The 14193-nt window shown below is 36.7% G+C and overlaps 1 protein-coding gene across 4 annotated transcripts in view; it reads left to right on the forward strand.

The window, feature by feature from the left end:
* The window catches only part of disc1 (DISC1 scaffold protein), a 79951-nt gene that overhangs the window by 17076 nt on the left and 48682 nt on the right, over positions 1 to 14193 (forward strand). For all 4 annotated transcript variants that reach the window (XM_077217376.1, XM_077217375.1, XM_077217377.1 and 1 more), the window contains exons 2-3: positions 5071 to 5846; positions 7643 to 7712. In XM_077217376.1, coding sequence (XP_077073491.1) covers positions 5071 to 5846; positions 7643 to 7712 — 846 coding nt within the window. The remainder of the gene's footprint in view (positions 1 to 5070; positions 5847 to 7642; positions 7713 to 14193) is intronic.

Consider the following 14193-nt stretch of genomic DNA (forward strand, 5'->3'; position numbering starts at 1 on the left):
AAGTTCATTTTCATCAAACTTGTAGGATCAACCAATCACGGCTTTTGAAATGATGACTCATACCTAGCAACGGGGTCAACCACACCTCCTCACTAAGATAGGATTTTCCATCCATTCCTTGCTCAGAGTTCACTGAAAATGTTCTGGAATCACTTCTAAGCTAAAATTCCTGGCAAGAGCAAAGAGTAGCTCCTAGTGACAAAATTCTAAGAAAATTCTTAGAAATGTGGGCGTTTACTCTTAAAATTAAAGAAAAAATCCTAGTAAAGAAATAAGTAATTCAGAAAGCATCTTAACCCTTAAAAGAGGTCGTAAGGTCAAAATTGTTAGGAGTATGGACGAGGACTTTTAAGAGGCTTAAGAGTTGGAGTGGGCGATATAGCCTCAAAATTCTATCACGATATTTCAAGAATATTTGCAATAATTTATAACGATATAGACATTTTTTTTGTTGTTGTTGAAAATTTTCTTATTATGTTTATCTCGCCTAAATGTTTGCTCACTCATTGCGTTTTTACAATGTGGTAATTTTTTTGTTAAGAGTTTATACAACACAAGGAAGCTTGATTTCAATCTTTGAATTAAATGTTAAATGGGTGTAGGTCTAACACCAGTATTCAGAAATACTACAGAAACATAATAAAGTAATCAAATGTAAAATAACACATAGTCTTTTAGTTCTGTTTCCTGATTAAATTAAATACATAGGCTAATAATTCTCATTCATTACAATTAAAGCTATCTTTTGTTGTTTTGACGACAACATTAATGACAGACGCATAGCTTATGACTGCTGTCACTTTTACAGCTAGTGCACGGAGCCATTGCTGTTTTCATTATACTGTCTGTCACACTGTCACATGCGTTTTTGAGTATACTTACCAAGACCGGAAGTTTTACACAATTTTGCGTTTTTCCCCCCATTAAAGCGATATAATACGCGAAAAATAACTTTAGTTTCTCGCGAGCTGTACTCTATGTATGCACGCAGTGTAACTCTCTCAGAGAGTGCGCGAGTAGCTTACTGGATAGTTTAAAACCGCTTGAATGTTTAAACTGATAAGAATTAAGAAGACTTGAAAATTATAAACTTTAGATACGATGCACTGATGGCTAGATTGTGCAAGAGACCATTCAGTCATGTCCCGACTCCTAAACGCGCGCGAGAGAAGACGCGCGTCGGCAGCGCCGCTGAACACTCAAGCTGTTTGTGAAATTGCTAAATCGTCATCGGAGGCTGACAGGCTGCTCTCGCGCTCAGACAGGTGTTGTTGTTGTGCGTGCTAGGGAACGTAAATGCGCCATACGTCATTGCGTCGCTATATCATAGATATCGCGATATGACACTTTTTTATCATGTAAAAATGTATACCGGTATTATCGTGGACGGTATGATATGGCACACCCCTACTTAAGAGTTTCTTTAGCAGAGGAGAAAATGGCAGAAAGACGAATAGGGAGAAGAAATTAGTTGCAGACAATGGATGACAGTGAGTTAATAAGACGCTATAGATTGACACCCGGCCCGAATTTTCCTTCAAGGATGGCCTTGTGTACATCCACTAAATGGGCTAACAGTAAACACTGTTCCTCTGTCCAGTTGGGCTTTCTTATCCTTCTTGGTTTTGATTCCATGTTTGTTACATTAAAACCAACATTCAAACCACCACTTAAATATACATGCCAGCAATCAGTGTAATTGGAAAGAGTGGAACAATTTTGATCATTCTAAGCCAATCAAATACCTTATAGGAAATTAACAGCATGGTAAATAAAAAAAAGGATTTATATACACATATATAATGTGTGTGTGTGTGTGTGTGTGTTTGTTTGTTTACACATATATAATGTGTGTGTGTGTGTTTGTTTGTGTGTGTGTGTTTGTTTGTGTGTGTTTGTTTGTGTGTGTGTGTGTGTGTGTGTGTGTTTGTTTGTTTACACATATATAATGTGTGTGTGTGTGTTTGTTTGTGTGTGTGTGTGTGTGTGTGTGTGTGTGTGTGTGTGTGTGTGTGTGTGTGTGTGTGTGTGTGTGTGTGTGTGTGTGTGTGTGTGTGTGTGTGTGTGTGTGTGTGTGTGTGTGTGTGTGTGTGAGAGAGAGAGAACGGTCACATTTTTTGGTAGGAAAAATTACGCACGTAATTTCAAAGTGAAGGCTTAGAATAGACCCTATACTTAAAATCACTCTTTTTTCCCTTCTTGGACAACCAACCAATCACAGTCTTCAAAAGATTGTGTCATACATAGCAACGGTGTCAACCCCGCCTCCTCACTAAGATAAAAGTTTTTGTCTTTTCCTTACTCAGATTTGCTCTCAGATCGGTCCCGAAACGCTCTTAAGCTAAGACTCCTACGTAAAAGATTTTAAGCTAAATTAAGAGTTTTCTGAGAGGATTCTTAGAATCTTTATGAATACGGGCCCAGATATATATTAATTTTGCTGAGGCACATTTACTGTATTTGACCAAGTTTATATAGAACCGTTTTAACAGATCAGGCCCATTGAAATTCATTTAAGATCTTATAGGGGGCTTCAAGTTAATAGCTTGTCAACAAAAAAAAGTTTTGTTAATCTCTCTCTTCTTTTCTTTCTAGAAAACATTCTTCATCTGCTCTTCATTAGCTCGGCGTAATTTATGGTGAAAGAAAGAAGATAAAAAGAGTATTTGGCATCATTTTTCTTGCCTTACATATTTAAGACTTCCACATGTTCAGACTATCCACCTTATTTTGCAACTCGGAAGTAAATACGAATGCTGAACGCATCATGCATTTCTAACAATGATCTATACACCAACGCAGGAGAATGCATCAATATGTTTCTAAATATGCAATCTGTTAATTTATCGCGATTTCAAAATAAAAGTTTAAACCCTCGTTCTGAGTGTATGTTTTCTTGTTCAAGAAACTTTATGCATGTTTTGTAAGATTCCCTTATCTGTCAAACATTTTTTTGGATTGTCCTGGACTTAATACAAGCAGAATGCTCTTTTATGAATTTACTTCACTTAAGGACATATTTAATAAGATTGTGCCTGAAACGGTTTTAGATTTTTATCAATGTTAATTTAAAGAATCTTGTATAATATGACTTGCTGTTTTTGTATTTGTTTTTATTGTTTTAAATGATATTTGTATTTTTGTTATTTAATTTTTGCCATGAAAATAGCTTTGAATGCTGACATGGCGTTAAATAAAATAATCTGAATCTGAATCTTGTTCAAGAAATTACAGTGGTTGTGGCATTTCTACCATTTAAGAAGTGGCCAAATATTAAAGGGATGAAAAATCTTACATGGAAAAATATGATGGATAGAAATCAGTGACATAAACTTTCTATTTCCCTCCTTTTTCAGAGGTCAGGTTTTGTCTCAGTGATGGTCTAGTCTGAGCTCTCGGTTCTCACAGTCCTGTGAATCGCTGTTATTTCTCCCTTGTGAGTTTGTGTGTTTATGTTTAAAAGATCAGCGAGAGACTCGTTTAACGGCACCGCAGCTGTTCTCACTCTGTACACGGGACGCATTCTGCATTCGTTGCAGTGAGGGTTTGTGGGAAACACGTTTAAACAAAGAGCCAATCAGAGCTGCAGATAAAGAGTTCATTTGAGAGTGATCCGTCCCCTTCCAGAACAACAGGCCAGTGTGTTCTGTTGACTTGACATGTGGAGGTTTTGGTTTTAGACTTGTATCTCTTTGGTGTTTTTGGGGCTTGTAATTTTCTGATGGCTTGTTGTTAATGCATTTGAACTCATTAACTCATTTCAGCTAATCTTGCAGTCAGTTTTACTCAGCCAGAGGAATGTTTCATTGCTCAGAAGTATCAAATTAGTATCAATCTTTGTATTATAATGTATTGTATGTATTTGTAATGTATTTTAATTTATTATAAAACTCCTAAAACTCTTTAGGGTTCCTTCCTGCAAATAATACTAATTTAATTTAATTTAATTATATATATTTATATATTTTTTTTATTAAATTTTTTTTATTATTTTATTTTCTTTACTATTGGTTTAATATTTATATTTAGTATTAATTTTAAAGTGATGGTTCTTTTTTAAATTCCATAGCAATAAAAATATATACAGTATATACAAGAAAATATTTCTTAAATATATACATGCATATGTGTGTATATATACAAATTAATTATACACGGTACACACCCATATATTATGTAAACACAAACTTTTTTATTTTGTATGTGATTAATCGCATAACTGTTGTCCAGCACTAATATATCTGTGTCAGATGTAAACATCTGTTACAATGGTAGTTTTGTATAAAATTTAAGTGTAAAATGGTAAAAAAAAATTACATTTTAAATGTAAAAAAGTAAAAAGGTACTTTATTTACTGATACGGAATTGATTAAACTCTAAACTCTTTTTATTGTGTGTTTCCTGATGTGCTATTTAAAAATAAACATTTAAGTTATGTGTAAAATTAAAGTGTAAATAAAATTTACAATTTTTAAAATAAATAAGTAAATTAATTAAAGTATTTACAATATTAATTGAAATGGAATTTATTAGTTTTATTTTAATTTCCATTCAATTTTAATTTCAACTATTTAAAAAAAATACATTAAAGTTTTGTGTAAAATTAAAGTGTAAAATATACAATTTAAAAAGAAAGAAATAATAAAAAAAGTACAATATTTATTGATATGCAATTTATTTAGTTGTTTTTATTGTGGATTTCCTGATTTCTCCGTTAGTTTTAAATTAAAAAGTTTTTATATTTTTTTAAATTACATTAAAGTTTTTTGTAAATTTAAATTGTAAAATTACACAACAAACTACATTTTAAATGTATAAAAAAGGTACAATATTTAATGATATATATTAGTTTCCCGATGTGTTTATTAGTTGTCATTTCTCAGCAGCTGTATTGCATTTTACACACTGATCACAGGGAGATTTTACAGCTGAACCACAGGACGGCAGCTGTCATGGGTCATTATTGTTTACAAAAATACCATTGTGAAAGTTTGCATGTCAGATATCCAAGTGCCTCTCATGGTTTATTATCAAGACTTAGAGGTTTAACCAGCAATCTGTTCTCAACAGGTGGTGCAGCAGCATCGGGAAGCCGTCGCAAGTGGAGACGGTCAGAGCCGCTTAACCAGGTCGAAGCTGCCAGAACGCCATGTGATTCTGAACAAGGACATTCAAAGACTCAAACGCAAAAGAGCGTTTCTAAATGCCTCGGCGAGAAATGGCATAAGGATGTTTTCTTGGCAGACAACTCTTCGGATTCTTCCAAAACTCACTGTTTGCGTGACACAGAGAAAAATTCTCTAACGAAATCATGCGACATTTTCAATTCTAGCTTTAGTTTCATTCAGCAGTCATTAGAAACTAGTGAATTTTTAGATGGGAGCACAAACAAACAATCTGAATCGACATCACTGGACAAACTGAAGTCTGAAACTTCAAACTTAGGTGTTTTAAAACCTCACGCTCACTTCAGCCAATCAGAGATCAGCTCTGTTCCAATTAGCCAATCAGGACCTGAGGTTTTCGCATTTAGACATTTGCCTGGCTCGATTGGTCAGTCAGTTCAACAAAAAGGGCTGTTATTGGACCGGGATCTGTGGCTAGCAGACCTGGACATGCAGACGTCTTATGCTAAAGAAAACATCCCGGACTCAGATACTGGCTCTCTGGACACCGAAGTCACGTCTTTGCTCTCGATTGACTCGTCAGACTCGACCTCGGCCTCGTCGGTCACCTCTGGATACGAGAGCGCCACCGCGTCCTCAGAACCGAGTCGGGACAGCCTGAAAAAGAAGTACGAAGATGTTCTGCAAGAATGTCTGCAGAACAATCGCACAAACACCAAGGTCAGTTCAGTTCAGTTTATTTATCCCTTAGGAAATTTGGTTTGCACAGGTTCCACACATCACATTTACTCAGTCACACACATCAACATAACAACACCAACATACCCATGTTACAGATCATTTAACATAAAAATAGCAGTTGGTATAAAAGGAGTTCTTAAAACTCAGTACGACACAACAATGTATAAGATATCTCCATAATTATATATATACATTTTACTGGAGGATTAATATTTAAAAGTGTTTGCTAAATCAACTATCGATCATAACAAACCAAAAAACAAAAAGGCCTTTTACTTGCTAAAAAAGTCAGATGACACAAGGCATGTTGTGCATAGGGCTGGGTACCGAGTTTGGTACTTTTTAGGTACCGCCCGAATTGCCTCGATACTACCGAGTATCGAAACATGTCTTGTTTTTCGGTACCAAGTTTCGTTACCTAAGTGGTTAATCTCGTCAACGTCAGTGAAACAATAAACACGCAGCATGATTGGCTGTGGCGGAAAAACACTAGTTTACGCGGCTGCCCAGAGACGTGGCTCGTCGCACGTGAGGCTGTAGTGTGTGTGTAAGCGTCCAACCCAGATAGATAGAAAATATGTGGAAATGATCAAAAGTGTACCTATGTACCCGAATCGATGCCATAAGCACACGATGCAATATTTTCGACAAGATAATTGCTGCCAAGACCGGTAACACGGTAAATCTGATAAGGCACTTAAAAGCGCACAGAATACACTCGAGAGTAGAAAGTTTATCAGCCTTCGACTACAAGAACTGGAGCGCGTCACATATAAACCAAACTCAGCGTATAGGATACTTGCCTCACAGACATGAGAAATAGTTCTATATATGTTCAAAATATGTCTACTTTTAAACGAAACAATTAGAAATAAATAGTTTGATTACCTAATCCATAAAGGCGTGCGCGCGTTCACTACTGCAGGGATGACGAGTCAGCATCGCAAATTCGCAATAATCATCTTTGCAGGCAACACGTTTAGTAAACACTTGTTCATTAATAAACAATTAAAATATCTCCTTGCTATCGTTTCCCGACACATCCATAATCATTAGGCTACTTTTGCCAGTGCTTTGCGGCAAGCTTCATGTGTGCTGAGCGTGAGGCATCCCGCACCCCAGTAGCCTATATTTAATTCAATTCACATTTATTTGTATAGCATTTTTCACAATACATATCGTTTCAAAGGAGCTTTACAGAAAATGCATGTGTCTAAATTACAATTTAGAGTGATCTGTTATCAGGGGTTACTGTGTGTAATGCATTTCAATTAATTTTCATTCAGTTTCATTGTTAAACAATGCATTAAGTTAAGGCAGAAACAATGAGCTCATTGAAGTAAAGAATACATGTTGTTAAATGATTAGGAAACATAGAAAAGTTTAGCATTGGTGCTTTTTTACAGACTCAAAATATGAGTGTAAAAAAGTCAACAAACTGAAAAAATAAAAGTTTTTTTTTTAAGGTAATGTTATATTGATAAAATTGGTATCGAAAAAAGTATCATTCAGGAACCGGTATCGAAGTCAAGGTATCGGTATCGGTATCGAAAATTTTGTTACGATACCCAGCCCTAGTAGTGCAACAGTTTTTGATCATGCTGATCATTTAGAGGCCTTCATTTTCGTATATATAAAAGAATGATATAGTGGGCTTCATAGGTTTAAGCCATTAAGTAATTTTTATTTTACTGTAAGTGACATCGAGTCGCTTAACTGTCTTCACTTACAATCTAGAATTTTTTTTAATGTTTTACAATGTTTTCCCTCTTTAGATCGAATCCATAATGATGAAGGTTCAGAGATTACAGCACAAAGCGGTTTTGGACGACGACTATGACACAGGTCAGACATTTTACATGCTCAGCTCTTGGTTGATTAATTATTATTATAATGTAAATTCGTTTCTCTTGCAAATAGTATGTGTAGATTTAGTATAAATACTGAAACAGAATTGATTCTTATTCTAAAATATAATTAAAGGTGCAGATTTCTGTGAAATGCTGTTGTAAGTGGATCGGACAGAGCGCCACAACAAACTAGCCAATCAGCATAAGGGGTCAGTACAACAAACAAAGCAATCAGCACAACAAACTAGCCAATCAGCAATCATCCATTCATGATGGGGGAGGAGAGAGAGTGAGCCAATCAGCAGAAGGAGGTGTGCCCACTCATGATGGGGAGGAGACAGAGTGAGCAAATAGGCAGAAGGGGGCGTGTCCACTCATAATGGGGGAGGAGACAGAGTGAGCCAATCAGCAGTAGGGGCGTGTTCATGCATGATGGGGAGGAGACAGAGTGAGCCAATCAGCAGTAGGGGGCGTGTCAACTCATGATGGGGGGAGGAGACAGAGTCAATCAGCAGTAGGGGGCGGGTCCACTCATGATGGGGGAGGAGACAGAGTGAGCAAATAGGCATAAGGGGGCGTGTCAACTCATAATGGGGAGGAGACAGAGTCAATCAGCAGTAGGGGGCGTGTCCACTCATGATGGGGAGGAGACAGAGTGAGCAAATAGGCATAAGGGGGCGTGTTCACTCATAATGGGGAGGAGACAGAGTGAGCCAATCAGCAGCAGGGGGCGTGTCCACTCATGTGGGAGTGGAGAGAGAGAGAGAGTGAGCAAGAGGGAGATTTGAAGAAACACTGTAGAAAGAGAGATGGCTGAGAGACATTACACAAGGGTAAAGGTCAGAGGAACAACACTGGAAAAAGAAGGATTATAATCAGGCTAGTGCTGAAAATGAAAAACGGTTGTTTCTGCCGAATGCGTAAGATTGGTTTTGAGTGTGTGCTGCTGGTGACTAACAGCGAACACTTGCTTGCTTGTACTCGTGTACTGTATGTTCATTTTTTGTTCTCGTCGTTCGTTCATCGGCTTCACTATATTTCTCGCAAAGCTTTATTTTATTTTGCTTTGCTTCTGCTATGATAAAGAGACATCAACTCTTGCATTGCGTGTTCGTGCATTTTGAGGGCGGAGCAATGAAGGCAGGGGTGTGTTTGTTTGGGTTGATTTCATATATCAACAGTGTTTCTCAGAAATCACTTATTGCACCTTTAATGCTCTATCAAAAGAAATTTTTTTTTTTAAATGATGTAGCCATTGCTTCACATTTTAATCTTTAAGGATGATCCTACTCCATACTGTATCTTCGAATTTAGGTTTTCAGTTTTATGTCTAAATAAGTCCACAGCTGATGACAGAAGACAAAACTGTTTCAACACATTAATGTGGTGAGCAAACATCCAAACACTCCCAGCTGATTGTCCATACTCAGCAATGGTGACGTCAAACCAGACCAAAAATATTAACTTGTGATTGCTCACTTCATAGCAGGAATATTTAGGCCTGTCACAATTGTGAAATTTCGTGCTTATGATTAATTGTCATACGAATAATAGCGACTTAATGACTTAATTCTGTTTTGTTCATGTCCCTAACAGTGAAAGCCTAATATGTTATTTTTTGACTATGTTTTTTACGTACATAATATAATAATAAAAGTTATAATGAAAAAGACCCTTATGATTGTCTTTAATGCTAGAAAAAAATAAATATTTATTTATTAATTATAATATTTTGCAGTCTGATTATCTTTTTGTACTTTATAACCGTGTTTATAACAGTGCATTTGATTTCTTTAAGTGCTTAAATTTCCCTTATTTTGATGGTAAAATGTGATTGAAATATAAACTGCACAATTATTGCGGTCATCTTAAATAATTGCGATTAAATCAATGATCATGATCAGACTATTAATCAATAATTGCCACAGGCCTAAGATTGTTTTTACATCCCATGGGTTTTTTTGATTGGCAATGAAACACAGTTCACCTCGTCTGCTTCAATGCTGAACATTTCTGTAGTTTCTGCATATTTTCAACTTTTTAAAACAGAAAAGTATTTTTGTTGTGCACTGCATGGAAGTCTATTTTTTTCTGAGGAGGATCACATTTGAAATGTTTATCTTTGCATGTGTGTTTCACATGCTATTTTTGAACAGTATTAGACAGCACTGTACAGTATACATTATTACATTATTTATAGTCCATAACTTTGAGAAAGTTCTGCGATTCATTGTCAAACCGCGCCATCTTCTGGTCATCATCAGCACAGTCATCATGCAGCACCAGCAGGGTCCGAAATTAACTTTTTGGCTCACCTGCCACTGGGACTGGTAGATGAAAAAATCCACCAGCCAAGCATATTTTTTACCGCTAAAAATAATAAACAGCCTTTTTGTGTCACATATACATTAATTTATATAGGCTATATTTAAACATTTTTGGCATTATATTTCTGGTCTATTATTTTCCATTCTTACTTTTATTTACACACACATATTACACAATTTACACACATTAAAATATTTTTGTGGTGGTGCCTATAAAATTAGTTCTGTACAAATGAAATGTATTAATTGTATATTTAATAAAAAGTATGCAATAATAATATATTATAATTATTTCAAAAAAATATTTAGTTTTACTCTGCCTATTTTTTTACTCCATTTACTCTGACTGATCAGTAACTGAAGGACTGGAAATATCAGTTGTTTTTAACCCTTCATTAAAATGAATCGGTTCAAACGAGTGAGTCATTAGTTCGCGAATTGGACGTGTCATTATGGGATGTGTACGCGTTGTTTGATTATCCCGGCAGCTAGGACATCCCTCAAGATTTGTGTCAACTCAGAAAACATTTAATCACTGGATAGGTTTTTTCGTTTATTTAAAGTGTGGTTTATGTCAGCTGAATGTGCGGAACGCTTCAGAGAAGATAAGGTATTTTAGCACAATTCACAGTTCACACCCAGCGGTAATTCAGGAAAAAAAATATCCGAATGCTCCACATGAAACTATGATCTTCCGACCTTTACCATCGTGTCGATTTATTTTGATGAATATGTGCCAGGGAGAGAGAGCAAGACAGCGATTAGGAGACGGTGAAGCCTTGTTTATACTTTCGCCTGGTTTCGAAGAGAAAGAGTGCGGGCGCGCGACCAGGGCTCTCTCTCTCTCTCTCTCTCTCTCTCTCTCTCGCTGTCTCTCTCTCTCTCTCTCTCTCTCGCTGTCTCTCTCTCTCTCTCTCGCTGTCTCTCTCTCTCTCTCTGCTCGTTCTTCAGGTGCGCCATGTCACTTTCAATTCCCATCCCGCAAACACAACAACTCCGTCATGTCCGTAGCCATCATGCTAGATATTTTATAACATTACAAAATGCAATTGTAATAAACATTTTATTAAATTACTATTTTGGTATGAACATTCACCCGCCAGGGGGGCGGATAGCCTTTTGAGATTTACTCGCCAAACGGAAAATCTACCCGCATTTGGCGCTTGGCGGGTGTTAATTTCGGACCCTGAGCACCAGTGTGTCATGATTTGTATGGGTTCATTTTAGATTGGAAAGGAAATAGTCCTAATTTCGGTATCTCTTGTGGATGATCTTGTAAACAACTACTTCCATTTTATAAGATCAGATGATTGACCTACATTAGTCAGCTGGAAGCCTTTTCCCCTCTTTAGAGCCTGACAAACCTTGTGATTTACATAACTAACCCTGACTTTTTCTAGACCTGTGTGTGTGTAAAGTGGGTCAGTTGTGTTTGTTTTGTGCTGTCTTATACTCAAAAACACGCACACACCGTAGATTAAATTGTAGATTAGGTTGTAAGTGCTTTAATGGGGCTCTTTTTGTGGAAAACTGTGTTGTAATCAATAATAGGTGAATTAATCTGATAGCCGATTTAAATGATGATATTTGGCTGTTTTTGAGAAAAAAAAGTAAGTAACATTTATTTATATAGCATATTTAAACATGGCTAAGCTGCAGTGGCGCCTCCAGAAAATTTTCATAGGGGTGGCCAGATGGGGCCACTTAAAATCTTGGGGTGGCACACCAAAACTATAAACCATAATTTCAGAATTTTATTCTACTGTTGTAGTAAACCGGCCTGTAGAAAACTATCAGAAAGACTTAAAGAGCAACGTGCAGGTTGAATTTATAACTGAATTAATACTTGATATTGTCTGAAGAGGTCTTTTAAAAACACATATGTAGAAATTACTAATGAAATCTCATTTGATGTAGAGATTTTGATTAAAATGTGCTAGGCTCTGGAATACGCCTTTCCCGCTAGCAACGCGTCATATGACGTAGGCCGAGGCAAACAAGAGCTCGCGTTCAGCTGTAGTTAGAGCGGTAGTGAGAGACAGAGAAAGTTTTAGATCGAGTTTTAGAGATGTCATAATGGTAAATTGTTGTGTTTGTGCTTGTTGCACGAATTCCAGCCTGTCAGGACATCGTGTCCATCATTTTCCTTCTAGGAAAAACAAGGCTTTTCGTTTTTGGGTGCGTTTTGTGCAGGTGAAGAGAGCAGACTTCACTGCCGCGTCTGTCACCACACACTCGGTCGTTTGTAACGCACATTTCACTCCGGAGAATTATAGACCTGGAGATTTTTTGCATCACAGACAGATGGTTTAATTAATACGGCTTTGAAAACATTGCATTATGCTGTTTTGCTCTGTGGTGTTTCCAGTGTGAAGTATTTACACACAGCGAACTCCTTGGCAGCTCAATGCTATCCTGCTTGCTGGCTGCAAACTGCGGAATGGATTTCCTGAGGGGGGTCTCTGTGTCTCATTGAGCCGCGCCTCCGTTCAGGAAAGCCATTCCACAGTTTGCAGCCAGCTAGCAGACTGGCCGGCAGGAATCACTTTTGGAATCATTTCAGCAGGATATCGGATATCTCCGCAGGTTGGATCGGGAAAATCCGTTACATGAATTACACTGGTATCTGTCCCGATACCGATACTGGATCGGATCGGCCCCTCCCTACCTGTGGGCTATCATAGGCATGCTCGTCAACATCGGAGAACTCGGTTTCTTCATTCACATCCATTGTAACCTGAGCTTGAACTTGACCAGACTCCCTTGCCCATCGTCACTTCCAGTTAGTGCTTTATAAACACGGAAGTTATTTTATCACAATTTATCTCAAAATATCGTTAATGGCTAAATATATATTACTCCAGTTCAGAAAATCTAGTTGTTTTATCATCAACATACACTATGCTATATAGGGGTGTCCAACCTGCATGTTGCTCTTTAAGGAAACTCCTACGGATATACTTTGGTTTATTGTGTTGTATTTAATGTTACTAATGATATTAGTAGGGCCCTACTAATATATATTATATTATATATAATGATATATATTATATAGATATGATATATATAAGGGCCCTCGCCCCGTGGCAAATTTCCAGATACTTACATAATTGTGATGAATTTAATCCTTTTTAAGTTATTATTTTGCAGTGTAAGATTACAGTTAACACCTTTAAATATTACATAAATGTATTATGAATTTTTAATAAACTTAATGAGTGTATAAATCAGCAGCAAAAAGTAATTCTTGAAAAAATCTGCACAGTAATTTTTATAAAATATAAATATCTTGATAAAAAACAAATTACTATTAGTTCTCTTATAAAATTCAATCAGGCAATCATACATTTCACAATTTTATATTTATATATTAATGATAAGAATTCAGAAGTGCATATATAGCCTACACTACAAAGAAATAATATACAATTAAATGATGCTTATTTTAAATGTATTGAGCAGGCTAGGTATAACAAAATATATTGGCTTTTAATAATATTTCAGTGCGCAAACCCATGATAACATGAAAAACAGAGCGCACACAGCGTGTATACGCATCGCGGGATTCGCGGGTGCAGAATGATGTGCTCAAAGCAACATGAAGTCACAGCGTGCAGCGCTGCATAAGTGCGCATTTAAAGTTCACGTCACAAAGCGAAGAAATGTCGAGCGCACAAATCCTAGTGCGATTTGTCCCTTTGTTTCACAGTTTTAAATTCCAGTTATTGTGCGTTTGATGCCGATTCATAGTCCTTGTGATCTGTGTGATCTAGCAAGCCAACGGTAGTGAGTCGTTTAAAAACAGCAACAAACTCCAACAAAATAAAGTAATTTTATGCAAATCTACAGCCTTTTATCTACAGATCATGCATTATAATGTGAATATATCATATTGGAGAGAGTTTTACCGTGCATCCAAGAGGCGCGCGCGCTGTTTGAATATGAATGGAGAATGATTGACAGCCGCAGAGGAGGGAAAACGAGTTTCCGTATACTTTAATGATGTAAATAGACTTCTGTCCCTCACATTAAGCTATGGAATGACTTTGTCACCCAAACTGACGTGAAAAAAGCGGGAGGTGCCGAAAAGCGCGCAAAGACACATCTAAAAGCTGCTGTAACAGTATACTGTAACCGTTTGACACTTAA

This window comes from Siphateles boraxobius, unplaced genomic scaffold (genome assembly GCF_051911475.1).
Source record: "Siphateles boraxobius isolate OS27281-9 unplaced genomic scaffold, OSU_SipBor_1 73, whole genome shotgun sequence".
NCBI lineage: Eukaryota > Metazoa > Chordata > Actinopteri > Cypriniformes > Leuciscidae > Siphateles > Siphateles boraxobius.